At 35.5% G+C, this 19,335-nt stretch overlaps 1 protein-coding gene across 2 annotated transcripts in view; it reads left to right on the top strand.

Annotated features, from left to right (window-relative positions):
* The window catches only part of PI15 (peptidase inhibitor 15), a 31,661-nt gene extending 16,489 nt beyond the window's left edge, over positions 1-15,172 (top strand). For both annotated transcript variants that reach the window (XM_014853746.3, XM_014853745.3), the window contains exons 3-6: positions 5,105-5,223; positions 6,255-6,387; positions 6,497-6,612; positions 9,746-15,172. In XM_014853746.3, the coding sequence (XP_014709232.1) occupies positions 5,105-5,223; positions 6,255-6,387; positions 6,497-6,612; positions 9,746-9,881 (504 nt within the window). In that variant the 3' untranslated portion in view covers positions 9,882-15,172. The remainder of the gene's footprint in view (positions 1-5,104; positions 5,224-6,254; positions 6,388-6,496; positions 6,613-9,745) is intronic.
* Positions 15,173-19,335: the final 4,163 nt, after the last annotated feature.

Raw genomic sequence — 19,335 nt, 5'->3', positions numbered from 1 at the left:
ATGGTTTAGTCTGACTATGTGGTTTCCACAGACAAGATGCTTACTCTATTCATAAGCAGAATAGCTCATGGTGAACATTTTAGTCCAAAGCTAAATCAATCAATTTACGAGCTGACCCACTAAATGGCTCGTAACAACAAAGAATGGAGGAGAACCATTTGGGACAATAGGGCGCATGTACAGGCATATGTACACTCCGATGCTATTTTAAGCCAGCTTTATTTTGTGAATTATCTAATTTAATCGTAATATTTAACTTCTGGTGGGTCCTGTAAATGTTTTTGTGTACCCATGCACGATATTCTTAATTTTTGCCTCAGTTTTAGGAGGTAAGGAGAGATTTTAAGTGTTTATAACTAAATTATCTGTGAAAGTATCTTATCTATTTAAAGGGGCAAGAGGTAGAAATACAGAATGTTGAAGCTGGTTGAATTAAAGCTAAGTAAGCATCAGGTGCTTAGTTTTTCCAAAAAAAGATAATAATCTGTTGCATATTTACTAGGCATTCCACAGAATGTTAAATAATAGCACACATGTGTGCACTTCTTTTTTCTGTTGCTATCTTTGTAGGGTATAATATTAAAATCATTTCAAGTAAATGCCACTGATCCTCAGAGAAATTCAGCAGATAGACTGCCCATCAAGCATTCATAAATTTATATGTTAAGTTAAATGCTTAGGCAATTTACATCTTTATTCCCTGAACTTCTATAAGTAGTTAAAATTCTTTTACATGATTATACTGCAATATTCATTGCAATTTAGAACTTCTGGAAAGGAAAGAATGGGTCACATTGAGCCATTCCCTACAGCCTTCAATTTTTTGTTGAAATTTCCTACTGTTATTAAATGAAGTTATCATTCCTTGCTATTTTCAAACCTCAAAGACTTCTCATCATATTCAAAAATTTAAATACCACTGCAGCTTAAGGGGGAAAATAATTTATTTATCTTCTTCTGTGAGTTGTAACCAATGGAGAAAGGCCTAAACAGCATATGAGATCTCACCTTTACCAGTAGATAGGATTGACGTCATTCCCAAATTTCAGAGCTTCCTACTCGAGCTGTAGCTTCCTCTCTCTGGAGAATAGATGTCAGTCCTTCCTGGAGACAAAGAGGCAAGAAAGAGTACAGAAAACTTCTGACTTTCCATGCAGTAAGCATCAAAAGGACAGTCGGTCATGCGTCCCCTAGGGAGGCAAAATGACTCGCTCTCTGTGCAGGACCTGTTATGTGCCTGTCTGTCAGACTCTCCAGCATCTTCCTTCTGGGACGTAGAGACGGGCACAAATCCCTCCCATCAGTTCCCTAAAAGCAAACGTAAAGAGAGAAAGAAAGCGGTTATTCCTCCTCCTCCACAGCTCTCTTCTCCAAAATTTTAATTGTGATATTTGTGCATAGAAACACTTAAACATGGAGGCATCAGGAAGGCTAAGTATATTGTCTTCCTGTCAAAACCCCTTATCACAGGAGCAAAGAATGCTCATGTAAGATATTTTTCAGGCATGAATTTTTTGGTTATCTTTTTGACGTACACAATATTTAGCTTTTAAATATATGAGTGAGTATAAAGATAGACTATATATGCTAAATTATTTTCTAAATTCTTAACTGCCTTAAATATTTCTAAAAGAATCTAGTTTTCCTGTCTCTGTGTTATGGAAAGGACTAGAACTGAGCAAGTCATAGGTCAATATAACATAGATCTTCCTGGCTCTGTTACTGGGGCTACTGAGGTATGTTAAATCATGAAAAGTTGAAGACGAAAGTTATGCCAGAAATTACCTCATCCATTCTCCTTATTTCACAGATGAGTTAACTGGAAGATAGAGAAAATAATTGACACGTCCTCTGTCACAGATGATCTTAGCAGTAGAAGTAGGATTAGAGCACAAGATTTTCAGGTCCGTGTTATTTGTGCCATTTGTAAACGGAGAGGAGTGGATTCTGACTCCTGGGGACCCTCTGTGCAGCCCAGCTCCGGCTCACCTTCCCGTGCCGTGTCAGACCATGCTCCACTGCTATTCATAGAATCTTCATGGCGACATTTTGGGGAAGTGAGTGTCCAGGTCCTTCTTCCTTGTCTGTCTAGCCTAGAAGCTCCAGTGAACTTGTCCACCATGGGTGACCCCGCTAGTATTTGAAATCCCGGTGGGGTAGCTTTCAGCATCACAGCAACACGCAGCTGCCACAGTATGACAATTGACAAATGGGTGATGTGGTTCCTACTGGGAAACAAACCCAGGCCTGGTGGTGAGAGTGCTGAATCTTAACCACTAGACCACCAGGGATGGCCATTTGTGCCATGCTGTGCTGACATTTTTAGGACAAGACTATAATAAGGAATTTTAGCAGTTATTCATCTGAGTTCACACTGTACTTCAATATGTAAATAATACTTAGATGTGTTTTTTTCCCAAGCGACCACAATTAGTTAAGAACACTACAGGGGACATAATTTGTTGATGCTAGCCCATCTGGAATTCCTTTGTGAGTTAATTGTGCTGGTTTACATTTCGGTGAACTGTAACCCATATTTCATAAATCTGTATTTCATTTAAAAACATCAGAAGAGTAAATACTAGATAAATCCATTATCAGCCCAAAAAATGCTTTTAAAAGTGAACTTCAGTCCCAGGATGCTATGATTTTCATTATAAATTGATTTTGTGTCACTGATATACTTTGCCCTGATTTTTACAGAAAACGAATAAGTTTGAAGCAGTGATTCATAAAATTTGTGTCAAATGATTATTTTACTGAGCTAAGCAATTAACTATGAAAAAAGTAGTACAACATCTCTTTTTCATAATGGTAAAAAAGCATGATATCAACTCAAAGAAAAAATACATAAAGAAATAGACAGGAGCTCCAAAAATATAGCATGAGTGTTTTCCATTTTTGGTACTGTATTTAGAACTGATTACTTACTTATTAAAACGGTTTAATTTAATCCACATTTAATTTAATCTACATTTAATTTAATCCACAAAATGGGCAGATTATATTATGGATGGCTAAGGAAAGTGTGTCTTGCTATAGCTCCTTGAGTAATCTGTCTTTTTACACAGACAAAAGATATGCAGCCATTGTCACCATAGCATTACTCCCAATTCTTTCTAAATAATTATGATTTTATATAAACTTTGTGAGTGAGTTTATTTTAATGTAATTCTAGACCAGTTTTTGTAAGATGACTTTGTTTTTCTAATTTAAAACATTTCTGAGTAACTAACAAATCTCTTTTGAGGGTGGCTGCCATAGCCTTCTAGGGTGCAAGTGTCTCTTGAAGAGTTCATCTCTTATTTTGTTTATTTCCCATTTTATTTCAAAATCATTAAACTAGTTTCCTTCCAGGTAAATACATTGTCATAAATCTATATATCCCATTATCCTTGGGGAAAATTAAGCCTTTTCAGTGTTGTGGTCAAGCAGTCCCACGAGTTTGCTTCAAAGCTGAAGACTTACAGTGAACTCATGGCTATTAATCCTGGTGTAGGCGAGTCTTGCTTGGTTCCACACAGCCTGGTGGAGGAGAAAGTCACCAAAAGAATGATAAAATGAGGGAGACTATGAAAAGATCAGTATAAGAACTTCTATACACCTTCTTACAGGGCTCCACGTAAATTTGAGTAATTACAAAACTGTCACATCCTTCTTCATATAAAGGATTACCTTTCGAAACATACTACTAATCAGTATCTAGCCGCAATTTGAATAAAATTTTTTCAGACAGCATGACAGATAAATATTTAAATAATTTAGGACATAATGTCGTGATATTGAACTATAAAACTCAATGAAAATCACAACAGATAAATACTTCACCAAATTATACTATCACTAGGGAGAAATTTTGAAAGCATTTTTTCTATACTTACATGCCAAAATTATATATATTCTATATTTTGTGTTTTTGTACTTTGTAACTTGCTAGAAAATAGAACCATTTTAGAATTGATTTATTATTGGCAGTCCACAAATGCTCATCTTCATTTCCGCATGCAGCTTTGGAGATGTGAATGTCAATCCATATGGTAACTAATATAAATGTATATCAAATCAATAAAAATATAAATCTACATTAAATCATTCAATTGTTATCCCACAATTTTTTCAAAAATGTTGTTGATGTTATATGTGGATAACACCATTATTAATTTCAACAACTTCCTTTTTCAAGAACAATTACTATTTTTCTTAATTTATTTAATTGAACCCCGATGTACTGTATTTTGTAGCAGCCCTAGGTAGCATAGTCAAGTTTTTTTAATCATAAAGATAAAGAAGGTTGTAAAGAGTAATTTTGTTTCCAGTCCATACCAACTAAAATGTAATTCTCATATTATTATTACTACCAAAGATTCTAATGATATAAAATATGAAGGCTCCCTGGGATTTATTGTACAATAACATGGTTTGACCTTTAAAAGTTGCAATATAACAGGAGCCAGCTCTGTGGCCAAGTGGTTAAAGTTTTGCGCACTCTGCTTCGGCAGCCAGGATTTGTGGGTTCAGATCCTGGGAGTGGACCTGCTTCACTCATTGGCTATACTGTGGAGGCATCCCACATACAAAGTACAGGGGGGATTGACACAGATGTTATCTCAGGGCAAATCTTCCTCACACACACAAGAAAGGTGCAATATAATATTAGACATTATTAATTTTGTTAAATCAGCTTGAATGAATTCTATCATAATGATTTTTAAGATATGTTAATATCATGGCTCCTTGTTGCTGTGAAGATGTCCTCTAGAGAAATCAGTGGACTTCGGTGGATTCAAATTTCAGTGATCAATGTGAGGTGTCCCCAGGTTACCTCTAAATAGAGTATTTTTGTTAACCTATCCATTACTAAAAATGATGTCTGGACTTTGGATCTAGATGGCACTATAAAAACAATAAAGTTTTTTGTGGTATAATCATATTGCATTATAGAACTTGGAATGTCAATGGTCTGAATTTGCTTTCTTTCAGTTAAAATAGTCTCAGGAACCAGAATCGAAAGAATTTCAGGAAACAGCAGCACCATTTCTTTCCTCTTACTTTTTGTTTCTTACTAGCAAACCTGGTAAAGCTGAAGGCTTTTTCCCCTTTACAGGTTTGGGATGAAAATCTTGCAAAATCTGCAGAAGCTTGGGCGGCCACTTGCATTTGGGACCATGGACCTTCTTACTTACTGAGATTTTTGGGCCAAAATCTGTCTGTACGAACTGGAAGGTAGGAAGTTTCATGGATACTGTTTATCCACCCAACTTTATTCCTTATGGACTCCAAGGGGGAGTGACAGCAATCTCAAGTAATATCAGCCAATTTTTATTGAGTCCTCCCTATGTGTCACCACTGATGCTTGGCCTATGACTGTTTTAGATGTCTTCAAGGATTACTTAATTTTTAAAGGGGTTTAATAAGACCAGTCTCCCCTTTCACCCTTGGAACATCCTTCCTTAGCCTGTATTTTTCACTTACCCCACAGAGTCTTTGAAAGCATCAGGCACGTGTTATATCCTGTACTCTGTCTCTTCCACCTCAAGAAAACTCCCTTGACTGTGCCAGGAGCTCTTCTTATGTGTATGGCAACTTTCCCACAGTTGCATATACCTATATATGTATGTGTATGTATTATACAAATTATATATATTTACATATATCTGTATACACACACATACAGACACACACACCCCACATACATATATGTTGCAACTATGGGAACTATGGGAGAAGCTGTTCCTAGTGATAGGATTATTTTTCTACCCCTGTGGAATGTCATTATCCGCTCCAAAGACCCATTCTCTTCCACACGGGGGAGGAAAACCAGGGGCATTATTATTAAAATGAAAGAGATTCAAGTTGAAGGAAAAAAACACAGAGTTCTAGTATTGCAACTACTTTTGTGTATCTAATTCTTAATTGTGTGTAAGATTTAGATGAAAGAAAGTTTTGACAGATAAAACAAGATAGCGATAATGACTTGCAAAACATTTGCATTTCTCTTTTTGAAATGATCAGACACGTACTTTAAAAAGTATTGACTCACTTGCTCCAGTCCTGGGCATTTTCATGCATGGCACTACTTGGAGGAATAGAGGCTTCTAGAATGTGGCGATGGTAATCGTGAGGGGCGGGTATGCTCTTGATTCATCATACATAATCTGCAAAAAGAAGAATTAACCTACAATTTAACATAAATTCACTGTATATTATCCCTGCTATACTCTAAATTCTCATTTTTTTTTTTTTTTTATTTCTAGATATCGCTCAATTCTCCAGTTGGTCAAGCCATGGTATGATGAAGTGAAAGATTATGCTTTTCCGTATCCCCAGGATTGCAACCCCAGGTGTCCTATGAGATGTTTTGGCCCCATGTGCACACATTATACGCAGGTTATTTCAATTGTCTTGTTAATTTTTAAAAAAATGCTCTTACTATTTTGGTGAACGTGCGTTTTCTTAGCTCTGACTTCAATAATGTTATATGGCTTTATTTTTGCAGATGGTTTGGGCCACCTCCAATCGGATAGGATGTGCAATTCATACTTGCCAAAACATGAATGTTTGGGGAGCTGTATGGCGACGTGCAGTTTACTTGGTATGCAACTATGCCCCAAAGTAAGTACCAGCTTAGATTCCACTTCCTGGAGCCTTTAGTCGTGTTCAATTTTTTCAGTCTGATGGGTATTTTAATGTGAGTAAGCCTTAACTACAACGGCCTCTAATCCTGAGTTCTTCCATCACTCCCATATACTGAAAAATGATGCGCTGAAGATTTCCTTTCACAAGGATGGGGCTTCTAGGCTAAAGTTGTAGACAGAACAATTTGAGATATGGCAATTCACTACATTCTCCTCACCATCTTTCTTTAGTCATGGTGATTGTAAAATAAACACTGTATTGCCAGGCTTTTGATAGCTATGTAAAAGGCAGCAGAAAAGAATCTTCTAATGAATTTATCAGCATCACAATAGGCTCATCTATCAGTACTAGAATGTTGGCTTAACTTTTTCACTAGGAAAGCAAAACAAGCCCTTCTTCCTTCTTTTTAAGAGTAAAATTAAAAATATAGCTTCCTAATTCCACCATGGCTGGGAGGTATTCATTATCAGAAGGGAAAATGTAAGTGCTATGACTTCTTTTTAAATTAAATCTTTGCCATGATTTAAATTTCAGTATTAAATATTATTCGGTAACTTTATTCTATGGCATGAATAAAAATGCATTGTGAAAATCGATCAAAGATTATAAAATATGGTCATGTTTATGAGCATTCTTTATGAGGATAAATAAGTATTTGTTAACATTTGATAAAATGCCTTGTTGATAACAGTAACTCTTGAGATGATAAAATGTTCCAGTATTTATACACGAGTCTGTTCCCATTTTGGAGTAAATACCAAAATGTTCAAAGGATTTATGATATTCTTGGTGTCTTCCAAAGTAAGTCTCAGAGATTTTCTCCAGCTTTGCCAGTGTGGGGAGGGAATGAGAAAAGGCTTCACAAATAACTGCATTACTCATTTATATGGTAGGATGCCAGTGGCAGTGTTTTTGCAAAGTTAGAAAAATAGTGATTTTCCTGATGGTCCCTTCTTCACAATTATTGGAATAGTAAGATTTGGAAAGTAGAATGTGTCTGCTTTATGAAAAGCAGTAACACTGTGCATTTGTTTGATATTTTCACACCTTCTATTTTTCTATTAAGCTTTAACCCTTCTTCCTGATATAAATAGGCCAAATAGTACCCAAATGGTGATAGAGGTTTTTATTTCATTCGTTGAACTTTTCTGGTTTTGGTGAATGATTAGAATTTTCTAATATTATTGATGAGATATCTCATTGTTTTATAGGTCCAAGAGATTAAGATATTGTGTTAAGGTGCTATATTTGTTCTAATAAAGAACCATTATTTTTAAACTAAGGCAATGAAGAAAGTTTTAAAATCCTGACTGATAACGGAATGTAATTCTTCCAATTCCAATATGAAGTTATCACAAGCCTGTTTTTCAGGGGAAAAGAAAGGAAAAAGAGAGAAAGAGAGAAGGGGAAAAGGGAGAAGAATTCAATTAAGTAGAATAGGACAAAAAATAAAAGAATTAATAATATAAGTTTATTGATGGGTTGATTGACTTTTGAATATAATTATTCAGTAAAAATTTTTGATTTATGTAGAAGTTTATAATATAGTATGTCATATTTTTTACATATAATAACACTGTATTTCTAAGTTTATGTTACCAAAAATATGTGCTGTATAATTTCAAAAAGTTATGTTAAATAAATAGAAAAATATGAAGTTAAAATAGCATAGGCTGGGTTCATATACTGTCATAGCTTCGGGTAAAGATATAGAGGCAAATAGGATTGTAAACATAGAACGGGAGAGATTAAGGTAAAAACATGATCTACACTCATAGGAGAATGGGCCTCTCTGAATGTTTCTGGGCAACTAGGTGACATTATCACAATTATGCTTGAGGAAGCTTATCTGGAGGGCAGAGTGTAGAAGAAACCAAAGAGAGGAGGGCCATCTTGGAATCTCATCTCGTTTTGTAATATGAATAGTTAATCAGCATATTTTTCACTTTTATAGATAAATTTTCCTTTGTAGATATTTTATAGATAAAAGTCTGAAATTTTAACTGACAGGTCTAAGTAGATATTTCTCTGTCCTCTTGATACACTTCGTGAGTTGCTGCTTGGTCTTATTTAAGTCTTAAAGAAGATGAGAACCCCCTGTGTTGAATTCTAGCCTCTTCCCTACTGTTGTCTTATCTTCAACCCTAACTTTACTCTTGACAACTGAATTTTCTCCCCTCCATTCAGTTTTCTTCACATTGCTGGCTATATTGCTATTTCTTAGTATTCTAGTTACTAATCACTGTGCTGCTGAAAATACATTTATTACCTGCTCCTTCATAATTAAAGGAGCTAAATAACAGGGCATTGTGGTTCTTTTTAACTATCCCAGATGGTGAATTTGGTGTATGATTATATTCATGACCCTCAGTACAGATAAAGAAAAATATTGACAACACAAAGTAATTCAGTTAAACACGTTCAACATCATCAAAAAATGAAGCATTGATAAAAAATAGCTATAAGTTTATGTATGGGAAAAAGGTTTTGGAATGTTTAATTGCTTCTGTGAGCCCTTATTCCCTTACCATGAGAAAGAAGTTTTCCATACCTCATTTTATGTATATTGAGAATCCAAAATATTTTACAGCTTTAGAAACAGAACTTGTGAACATTTATAACCTATGTTTTTGTGCTTATGACAACTTCTTGCTCCATCATTTCTATGCCTCCCAGAAAATATGATACGTATATGTATTTTTTTACTATCCTTAGAATAGCATTAGCATGAGTTTGTAAAGGGTGAACAAGGCCTGATTATGTGCTCTAGAAGGCAGCCCTAGGAAGGAGACAGATGTGTGACGGAATGAGCGTCAAGCCTGGTGTCAGATGACTAATTGTGTCACCATTCCTTGTAGGGCCTCACTTTTTATCTGTAATTTAAGATAAGATTAACTTAGAGATAAAATATTTAGAAAGCAAGATATATGGAATAATTTACTGTAAGAATAAGAAATGGATGTAACTTCCAGTGCCTTTCTAAAATGACAAACTTCTCAAAAAGATCATTACGTGTCAATACGTGTGATCATGTGCTTAAGGGACAAGCAGATTTTTTTAATGGGCAACTAGGACTAATGGTATCTTCTTCTATTTTCTTTCTTTCCAGGGGCAATTGGATTGGAGAAGCACCATATAAAGTCGGGGTACCATGCTCAGCTTGTCCTCCAAGTTACGGGGGATCTTGTACTGACAACCTTTGTTTTCCAGGAGTAACGTCAAACTACCTATACTGGTTTAAATAAGCTTATCTTTTCCTCCAGGAAATAGAATGACTTCTGAGAATCATAGGCATATATATATATTGAGTTTTGCACATACTATACATATTTTATGATAATCCTGTTTTCCTTTTATTATTCATTGTCTAAATTAGTGTTTGTCTAGTATGTTTGTTTAATCTTTTGAGGTAATCAAAACATTCACTTCTATCTTCTGACTTCTAAGCCTAAAGTTAAAGTATTGTGTATGTAGTATTGACATAGTTGATGCATCCAGTTCCAAAACTCGCTTTCCAGAGGAATTGTGTTATGCTCCTAAAGAATAAAATAAATATTTGGCCTGTAATGTATGTGTGTATACATATACTATATATGTATACACAAACATATAATCGATGACATAACACATAGATAATAACATGGTCCAGTAGTTAACTTGAGGAAAATTTTAAAAATCCTATTTTAAAATACATGTGAGGTGGTAGGACATCTTAGCACCTATAATACCCATGAATTGATAGTTTGCAAAATAACTCTTAGTGATAGCCGGATATAATAACTCGATTGAGCAAGCTTGGATTTCATTCTGGCGATATTTTATCTTATTTGAGTTCACTAAAGGATATGCTCAACTTATGTAAGTTTCAAATCCTGCCTTTTGCTTGATCTCTTCTGTTGAATCAGTAATCATTTGTTGAGTGCTTACTACGTGCAAGGCACTCTGCTAGTTATGTTCCAATAACGTAAAGATAATGAGATATGATTCCTGCCTTCAAGAAGCTCATAAAAATATCCAGGAAATAATGCAGCCTAATGATTTTGCTGTAAAATTACTATTTTTTAACAAATTGATTTTTACGTAGTTTTGAGGATGTGAATGCAACAATGATGTTCACCTGTCGGTAGAATGCATGATAAGCCACACTGTGAAATATGTAAGGCTTCTGACTAGCATGAAAACTTACCTACAGAGCTCAGAACCACAAGAGGCAGGGGAGAATTAAAAATGGCCCCAGACTAGCTGATGAGGCCCAAGAGAGGAGAATTCAACACCTGAGTGAAGACACTTACATTTCAAGTGTGTGTGTCTGCGCGTGTGTGTCTGTGTGTCTGTGAGATTCAGGTTATGTAATACTTCCATAGAATTACAGACTAGGTAAACATGGTTAGTTCCAGAGTGCAAATAACAGAAGGAAGCTACTTGTTTAAAATTTCTTACACATTTGCAGTGTCTTAGGGTGGAGATGTTAAAAGATGACACATAATCAAATGCATTCGATGTGGGAAAAATCCACCATCTGGAGTTTAGCTTTACATGATGACAAACAATTGACCTGATTCCTTTTACAAGTGGAATACAATGACTGCATGTTTTGATATCTTACTACTCTGCTTTTATGGGCACACATATTGACTTTATTAAAAATACATATTTTGGAGACAAAATGGAGAGCAGAAATAATTATGTGATTCAGGCAAAAATACAACTTTTATCAAACATACAATAGGCAATTGGAGAGAAAGGTCGTTAGTGAGATGTTTGCTTGATTGATCTAGAAAGTATCTCCATCCTTGATTTTGCTAGAGTAGTTCTACAAAAGGAGCAAAATTACTTTATGTTACTTTATTACTTTATTATGTTACTATATTACTTTATGTTAAACCGTACTTGACTATTCTCAGTTCCAACCCCGTTGCTGGTTTACTTGTGCGGCTTGGTTTCCCAGTTCTGAAAAAGAATAGTGATATTTGCTACATATTTCACAGAGGATCTTATGAAGGTAGAATTACCATATTAATAGAGTTTATAAATATTAAAATTATCATTAATGTTGTGAAACGTTAATTTGAGGTAAAATTAAATTTTCATGAGCTCCTCTTTGGCAGAAATTCTATCTGATTCTTTGTATTTATCCTAGCTTCTTATATAATGGCAATAATGTAACAAATGTTTCTATGAATGGATTTTTGGAATTAACTAAAAAGTCTAGAATTGCAATGATTTAGAGGAATCCCACCTTTCCATGTTTTATTAGACAAAAATGTCTTAAATACAAAGCTTTGAATAAATCAAAAATCCAGATAAACCATCAAACATATCAGATTAAGACTAGGGTCTACACACTTATAACTCACACAAGAGTCCTTTCCAAACCACAGCTAGAACTATAAGTTTGTTCGTAAGTTAACAACTCAGCTGAAAATATAACGGGTATATTTGTTATTCTCTTTGTACTTTTTAAAGTTAGTAATATAAAATGGCCATGTGAAATGTTTTATTTTCCAGGTTAAAGCAAACGAAAGTTTGCTAGTATCAACACAGCATGTCATATTTTTCACAGCATGCAACAATGGTGCTAGGATAGTTATTTCTCACTGTAATTCCCAGAGGCAGAAAGAGTCTGAGTATAAGCTATTTCATAAGAGCAGCTCTAAATATTGTGGTTATCATTTCAAAAGAAATAGTAATTGGCAGACATATTCTACAGCATTGATCCTCTCTATGGTATAGATCTTTCATATCACCTTTTATTGAGTAGAAAAGTGAAAAAATGCTGTCACAAAATAGGCTTTTTGGCTTTCATGTCATCAAAAGATGGGAAAAATGACAATTTTAGCTGTTAAACTGATGGATTTCTTTATAGAATTATATTTGAGTTGTGTAGGCACAGTCTTCGTGTTCCTGGTTATGATAGCTATGCTTGCTTTGAAAATGTGGCAGAAAGAGTTATTGTCATTTTTGCTTCTGCGCAGTAGTCTGAGCACCATCAGTTCTGTGGTCCGTCAGATCTTCCCCACCAACTCCATTGGGCAATGCTTTTAATGTTCATTTGCAACTTTCGTGGAAACCTTCATTTGGAAGCTCCGTGCAGCTTCAGCACAGAGTTGACCAAACACTGGGCAAATGCAACCAATGCAATTTACTCAGAATATTTGCATTGAAACAATATATATTTTCTCATTAATACATGCTTGTGTTAAATCAACTTGGAACATCTCCATAAGCAAATCTTATAAACATATAGGCCCGTTTAAGTGTTTTGTGTTCATACCCGACTTATTAAATGAATGCATAGGCTAAACATAATTTGAATGTGTCTGTGAAGGAAAAATAATGTGGTCTATGTTCTCCTTAGAATAACAACTTGTCTAACAACATTTCCTAGGTTCTGCACTATTTTAGGATGCAAATCTTGACATGGATGGAAATCTTTACCTACTGAAGTGTTTAGGGAGAGTAAACGTAGATTTCTATCAAAGTCTAACATTATCCTTGCTTCTGTATGTTTTTTTTGTATTTTCATCATATGTGTGGAAGAAGACATAAACACATGCAAAATATTTTTAAAAATTACGTTATAGTATAACTTTGACTTATGAGAGGTCAATCAAAAACTTAGAAAGTTTAACAATTCACTGATTAATGGTGCTGAAAATCAATTACAACCACCATATCCTTGCTACAATTTTGAGGTTTCTTTGCAATTAAAGTTTTTATTAAGTGTGAACTATCATTATCTATTCTGGTGCTAAATATATGGTGCTAAATGAATTTTTAGTGTATGAACTAGCAATGCTCTTTTCATTCCTTGTTACAAGTGTCATCTGCTCAATTCCTGATTCAGAAATATTAATAAAATCCTGTTAATTTAATCTTACCCCAAAATAGGCCAGTGACCTCTAATTTTGATCTGAGTCCAATATTATTTAGGTGCTATATAATGTAAATATATATTTCTTAAAGTTATAAAAAAAATTTAAGACATTTTTTAGCTTTGCAATGTCCAAATTGAAGTTATTGCTAAAGGTTAGATTACAGGTACACCCACCATGCTGCAGGCACTCGCGCCCTCTGCTGGTTGTAAAAACAAATTCTTGATGGCTACTCGGCTTACAACAGAAGCCATTTCTTCTATTCACTAAAAATTTAAGTTGCCCAATATTAGAATTCTCAGATACTCTCTAAACCTGATAGGATTAAAAAATTCTTGACTTTATTAACATACTTTTTTAAGACGATAAGAGAGATAATATATCTTGGCATTCACTTTCCTAAATAATTATGTTTTTCATGACTTTCCAGTTCTGAGGTGCTTATTAAAGTGGTTTTTTTAAGACTAGGTACTACTAAAATATATTTTTTATTTGGTTTATATAATAAATACAATTAGAATTAAAATTAGCAAGAGATAAGTGTGTCTTACTTTCAGAAGTGGTAATTTATTTTTATTTAGAATAGTACATAAGATAAAAAGGAAATATGTTAAAATAGTTAATTCCATTTATAAAAGGACTCTCTCTCCACCTTTACTTGTCGGTCTATAATTTAATAATGTTCTTTGGTCATCCTATTGAGCTAATGATAAAATTTTATTGTTCCATTTAAAGCCCTCTACCGTTACAACCGTCCATCAAAAGCTTAGAATTACATCACTTGTAATTAATGAAGGTAATTAATAACTTGTAATTAATGAAAGTCTTAGGTAAACTTTCAGTTGTGTACATAATTGACTGAGTGTGATAATCTTTTTCGACAGAGATGCTTCTCAAACTATGTTAGCATAACCAAATGAAATATGCTTTGAAGCAGTTTTCCAAATTAGTATTTTCAAACTTATTTTAAAGCCTATCCTTTTTATGGTCTCACTAATGTGTAAAACTCCAACACATAATAGACACGAAATGGACCTGCTTATCCCCAAAACTTCCCCAGTGCCTGGAACGTTTCTTCTGTGAGCCCTAGATTCCATCAAACAGAAAAACATTGACCTAAATCATCCAGTTCCTCCCATTTTCTCTAAAATAATCAGCCAATTAAAGCAAAAAAAAAAGATTTGAGGCTCTAAATTATTTCAATGGCTCTTCTAAATACTCACTTCACTTTGCATGTGTTAGAAGCCTCTTAGGTTGATAGAGAATCAAATGCTGACTTGAACTGGTGCTTGGTTATAAATTACAGCATCTTCTCTTTTATGATTTGACAGATTTTTGGTACCATAATATTTTTGAGACTGAGAGATAATCGTGATGCTCATAGAAAAACAATGTGTTTTTAAAATATCTAAATGTTTCAAACATGTACATAATCCTAAAATATACTGTATTGTTTTAGATTTTTTTTTAAGGATTAATTTGGGTGGGTTTTATTCGTTACCTAACACTGTGGTAGTCAAAGGTGCTGATGATGTTGTGATAAAATGTCATGAATGTGTACATACGGAAAACCTGTGTAAACCTCTGTCCTTATAAAGCATAACAAATGTAGCTTTTTGAGCTCTGCTATATTATTTTTTTCAATAAAAGGTTACAATTAATTGTCTTGTTTTTAAAGTATCTCTGTGTTCTTGCACTTCTAGAGTTCGAAACTTCTAGAGTTTCGAAATCGATTCGGAACTAGACGGCATGATGATTTTGATAAGAAATAAACTACTTTTCTAAAGCAACAGTGATTATATCTTTAATGTATCACTGAATCCACTAAATCTTCTATTTTCTTTTGCCTTTATTTCCTTCCCTGCCTCCTTCTTTCCTTCTTTTTCTACTTAATTCCAAAAAATATTTTGCAGTATCAAAATAGAAAGATATTTCCATGGAGGAAGAGGAAAAGAACAGCATATCAAGAAGTTCCGGCTGAGAAAATTACAGCAGTTGAAATAAAGATTTTTATGCCTCCCCACACAGGGGGCCTGAAGAGACACTGGATGTCTCCAGCCGCCAGTTGGCCCATGACTGCTGGTTCCCAGTGTGGTTCTGCCTGCAGAAGGACCACGCCTTCCTCTCCAGTGAAATGGTAGATCTCACAGGCCAGTTCATTGAGAAGGACCTGAATCTAGGACTTTCTTTATATTTCTCCTTACGATATATCATGCAAGATGACAAAGCTGCACTAACCTAAGCCTTTTCAGAGGGTCTCCCTCCAGAGCCCTGTAGCTCTCTGTCAGCTTCTCTTTCTCTTGCGGGTCCTTCCTTTTTGCTTCACTTTCTCCTCTGTCAGGTCTCCAGTTTCCCACCCACATGCTTAGAAAGTTCCATCCATCTCCACAAGAAAAAGGGCTGCATTCATTGATCTCCATGTATGTGTTTGTATGTGTGTGTGTGTGTGTGTGTGTGTGTGTGTGTCTTTTGCAGATTCTAGCCCCTCAGACTAGGCCTGATGGTAATGAAGTCTTGTCCTCCTAGTCCTGCACAGCTCTGACAATGAAGAAATGGGGTGGTGGCGGGGAGAGAATGGTAGGTCCCTGATCCCATTCAGTCTTCCCTGCCAGTGAGAGTTGTGGCCGACAACCTCATGAGAAGCAAGCACACCTGACAAGGCCATTATCTGCTTTCCCAGAAACAGCAGACTGGGGTGGGGAAAGCTTGTTCCGGCTGTCAGTCACGCTGACCCAGCTCCTTCTGAAACAGTAACCTTGGCATTGTGGTGCCAAGGGCACTGACTCCTTCCTGAGCTGAGCTTACCCAGTTGAGCCAACACTGCAGGGGTGACTGGGCCTGTCTTTGCAAACTGGAGAGGCAGCACCAATCCTAGTTGAGTCTCTCTGGCCCCAATTCTCTCCTGTTATGAAAGAGGAATGAGGTCCCAGCAGGTTGCCTTCATTCATAGCCTATTAATTGAAGGGAACATGCCAGCTTATCAAGGGACACATGAGTTTTACTAAACTTGGATGCAGTCAGGGATTTGTTCTGTGAGTTTCTACATGCCAAATTGAACAATGTACTTAATTGTCAATCAAAAATGATTTTTTCTGAAAATAAAAGGTGCATAGAAATGATACAACTCTACTTCATTCTAACAAATGAAGTGGTATGTGAAAATTCTACAAGTCCTAGAATCCCCAATGTCACGAAAAATTACATATGCATTTACCCTTCAACCAAGCAATTCCTCTTACGCAAATCCATTCTAGAGATACACTGGCAATACATGAAATGACATGCGCACAACATTAATCAGTATAGCATTATTTGTAACAGTAAAGGGCCAGAAACAGCTCAAAGGTCCATCAGAAAGGGATTGGCTGAATGGCATGTCCACATGAGGGAATACTGTGCAATTGAAAAAGGGAACAAGAAAAATCTCTATAAACTGGTAGAAAGTGGTCTCACAAGATGTAAGCGAAATGTGGTACACAAGAGTATAACTAGTCTGCTACCCTCATGAGAAAGGTCAGGTGAAATCATATGTATACATACGTATGCATTTATAATGCATATTTGTTTTTATTTGCAAAAAGAAAAGTGGAATCGTAAATTAAACAAGAATAAAAATTATTACTTCTAGGAGTAAGAAGGCAACAAGATGGAGGGGTCAAAAATATTTGAAATGATTTTGAAACACAGTATTTTGAGTGTACATCCTTCGTGGAATATATTGCAAACGCAGAGCTGCAAAGAAATATATAACTTTACTCAGCCGTCTGTCAGTAGTAGTATTGGTGGGGGAGGGGCAAGAATAATGCAAATAAGTAATTAGGTTGGTCTTTTTTAGGAACCAAAGTTTTCCAATGTCAGAGAAAAGAAGTGCGATTTCCAAAAAAGTTAAGTAACACTGAAATATTAAATATGAACTTCAAATATCATTATTAACTCAGGATATCTTAGTTTTGAAAATTAATATTTTTAGCTTTGAATGGTGAAAAGCCCTAGGTGCTACGACAATCCAATAATGCTAAGTGCATTTCACGGTTCTTGTTGTCTCCAATACTGTTCACCACTAAAAGTAACACTTGGCATCACCTCAGTTGCAATTAACGTAATCCAAGCCACCATGATTTCTCACACAGATTAATGGCGGCCAAGGTGGAGTTTGTGCTCCCAGAGCATACACGAGAGCAGCCATTGAGAGAAGTACTTAAGAATCACAAGAACTTCTATTTATATTTAATTTTATGTAGGGGAAAAAAAAAAGAAATTATTAAGATTTCCTAGAGGATAATGGATTGACAGTGAGTGCCCTCCCAAGGTCCATGTGCATAAGGGCCACATGTCTCCTGAGGGGAGTGGGGTGTCCTGGAGCAATGGTCAGCCATCCAAGACTCACCTCACAGGGCTGTTTGCTTTTAGGGCTTTTCCACACGGCATATTTTTGTGAATCAGGTGAGAGAATTAACTAATTCTGAAACACAGCTTTTACTGAATATTGCCAAATATTCTTGGAAAATTCCTGCAGAACCAAGATTTAAAATAATTTAATAATGAAAGCACAAGTTAACCTTAAGGAAAATTAACCGTTGATAATTATCTTGCTTATAACAACCTTTCTGTCAGCCACATTCTGAGGTAAGAATAATGATGATTCAACTAGGTATGACAGACCGGTCAAAGAATTAAAAATTTTCAAGAATATTTGTGATTGTAAATCTGCTATTGATTATTTATTAATAACCACACACTTGCTTTGATATGTTAGCTGGTGGCAGTTAAGCTATGATGATTAGTAAACATTTTTAAACCAACACAAGTGTAAAATCATGCTTGAAGTTATGTACTAAAGAAATCTTTTACTAAATTATTGAGCATATTTTGCCATATTACTTTGTTAAAAATTTTAAATATTAATAAAATTTAAAGTTAAAATAATAGTAGAAATATCAAAATAATATTTTTGTGAAGGTAAAATGTTTTTACAACATTGATAAGGTAATAAAATATTTTGAAAGGTTTTTAAAAATTTTATTCTAAAGTATTTATTTCTCTCATAATACACACAATATATTAGTGCATGGTATCATGTCTCATATATATTAGCACGTGGTACCATTTATATTACATATAGTGGGGGTACAGGATCTAAAACTTTTTATGAATAAGAGTGCACAACCAAAAAGTTGGGAGGCAATAGGTCTGAACACAGAGGGTACCTCCTGACACATCTCCCGGCTCCCCATTTTGGTCTTTGACAGTCCCCCGCCACACAGCATCTGGATTGATCTTTGGGGAAGTAAAGTATATCTAATGACTTTCCTGCATGAAACCTATCAATGACATTCCAATGCACTCCTAGGAAAATCCAAGGCTTTATCACTACTTAGGAAGCTCTACTGGGCTGGCTCCTGCCTCCGTCTCCAACACCCTTCTCTTCTCTCCTTGCAGCTCACTCAGCCCCGACCATCCTTGCTTTCTTTCTGCCAGATTCATCCCCTCCTGGGTTTTTTCACTTCTTCCCTCTGACTGGAGCACTCTCCTCCCAGACAGTCTCATGGCATTTTTCTCTCTCACTTCCTTCTGGCCTCCCTCCCAATGGGCGCTTTTCTGACCCCCGTATCTCAAGCAGCCCTCTTTCATCTCCATCACTCTCTCATTCTGCTTTTGCATTATTGCCTCCATAGCACCAACACTATGATAACTGAGTGAAGATGTGTATGTGTGCGTGCTGCTAAATTGCACTGCACATGTTGGTCTACTGGCATGTCTCCCACTAGAGAGCAAGCGTTACGAGGGCAGGGTCTTTGCCCTGTTTATTGCTATATTTCCAGAG

Source organism: Equus asinus, chromosome 12 (assembly GCF_041296235.1).
Source record: "Equus asinus isolate D_3611 breed Donkey chromosome 12, EquAss-T2T_v2, whole genome shotgun sequence".
NCBI lineage: Eukaryota > Metazoa > Chordata > Mammalia > Perissodactyla > Equidae > Equus > Equus asinus.
The sequence above is the reverse complement of the archived record's forward strand: the minus strand, read 5'-3'. Positions and strand labels throughout refer to the sequence as shown.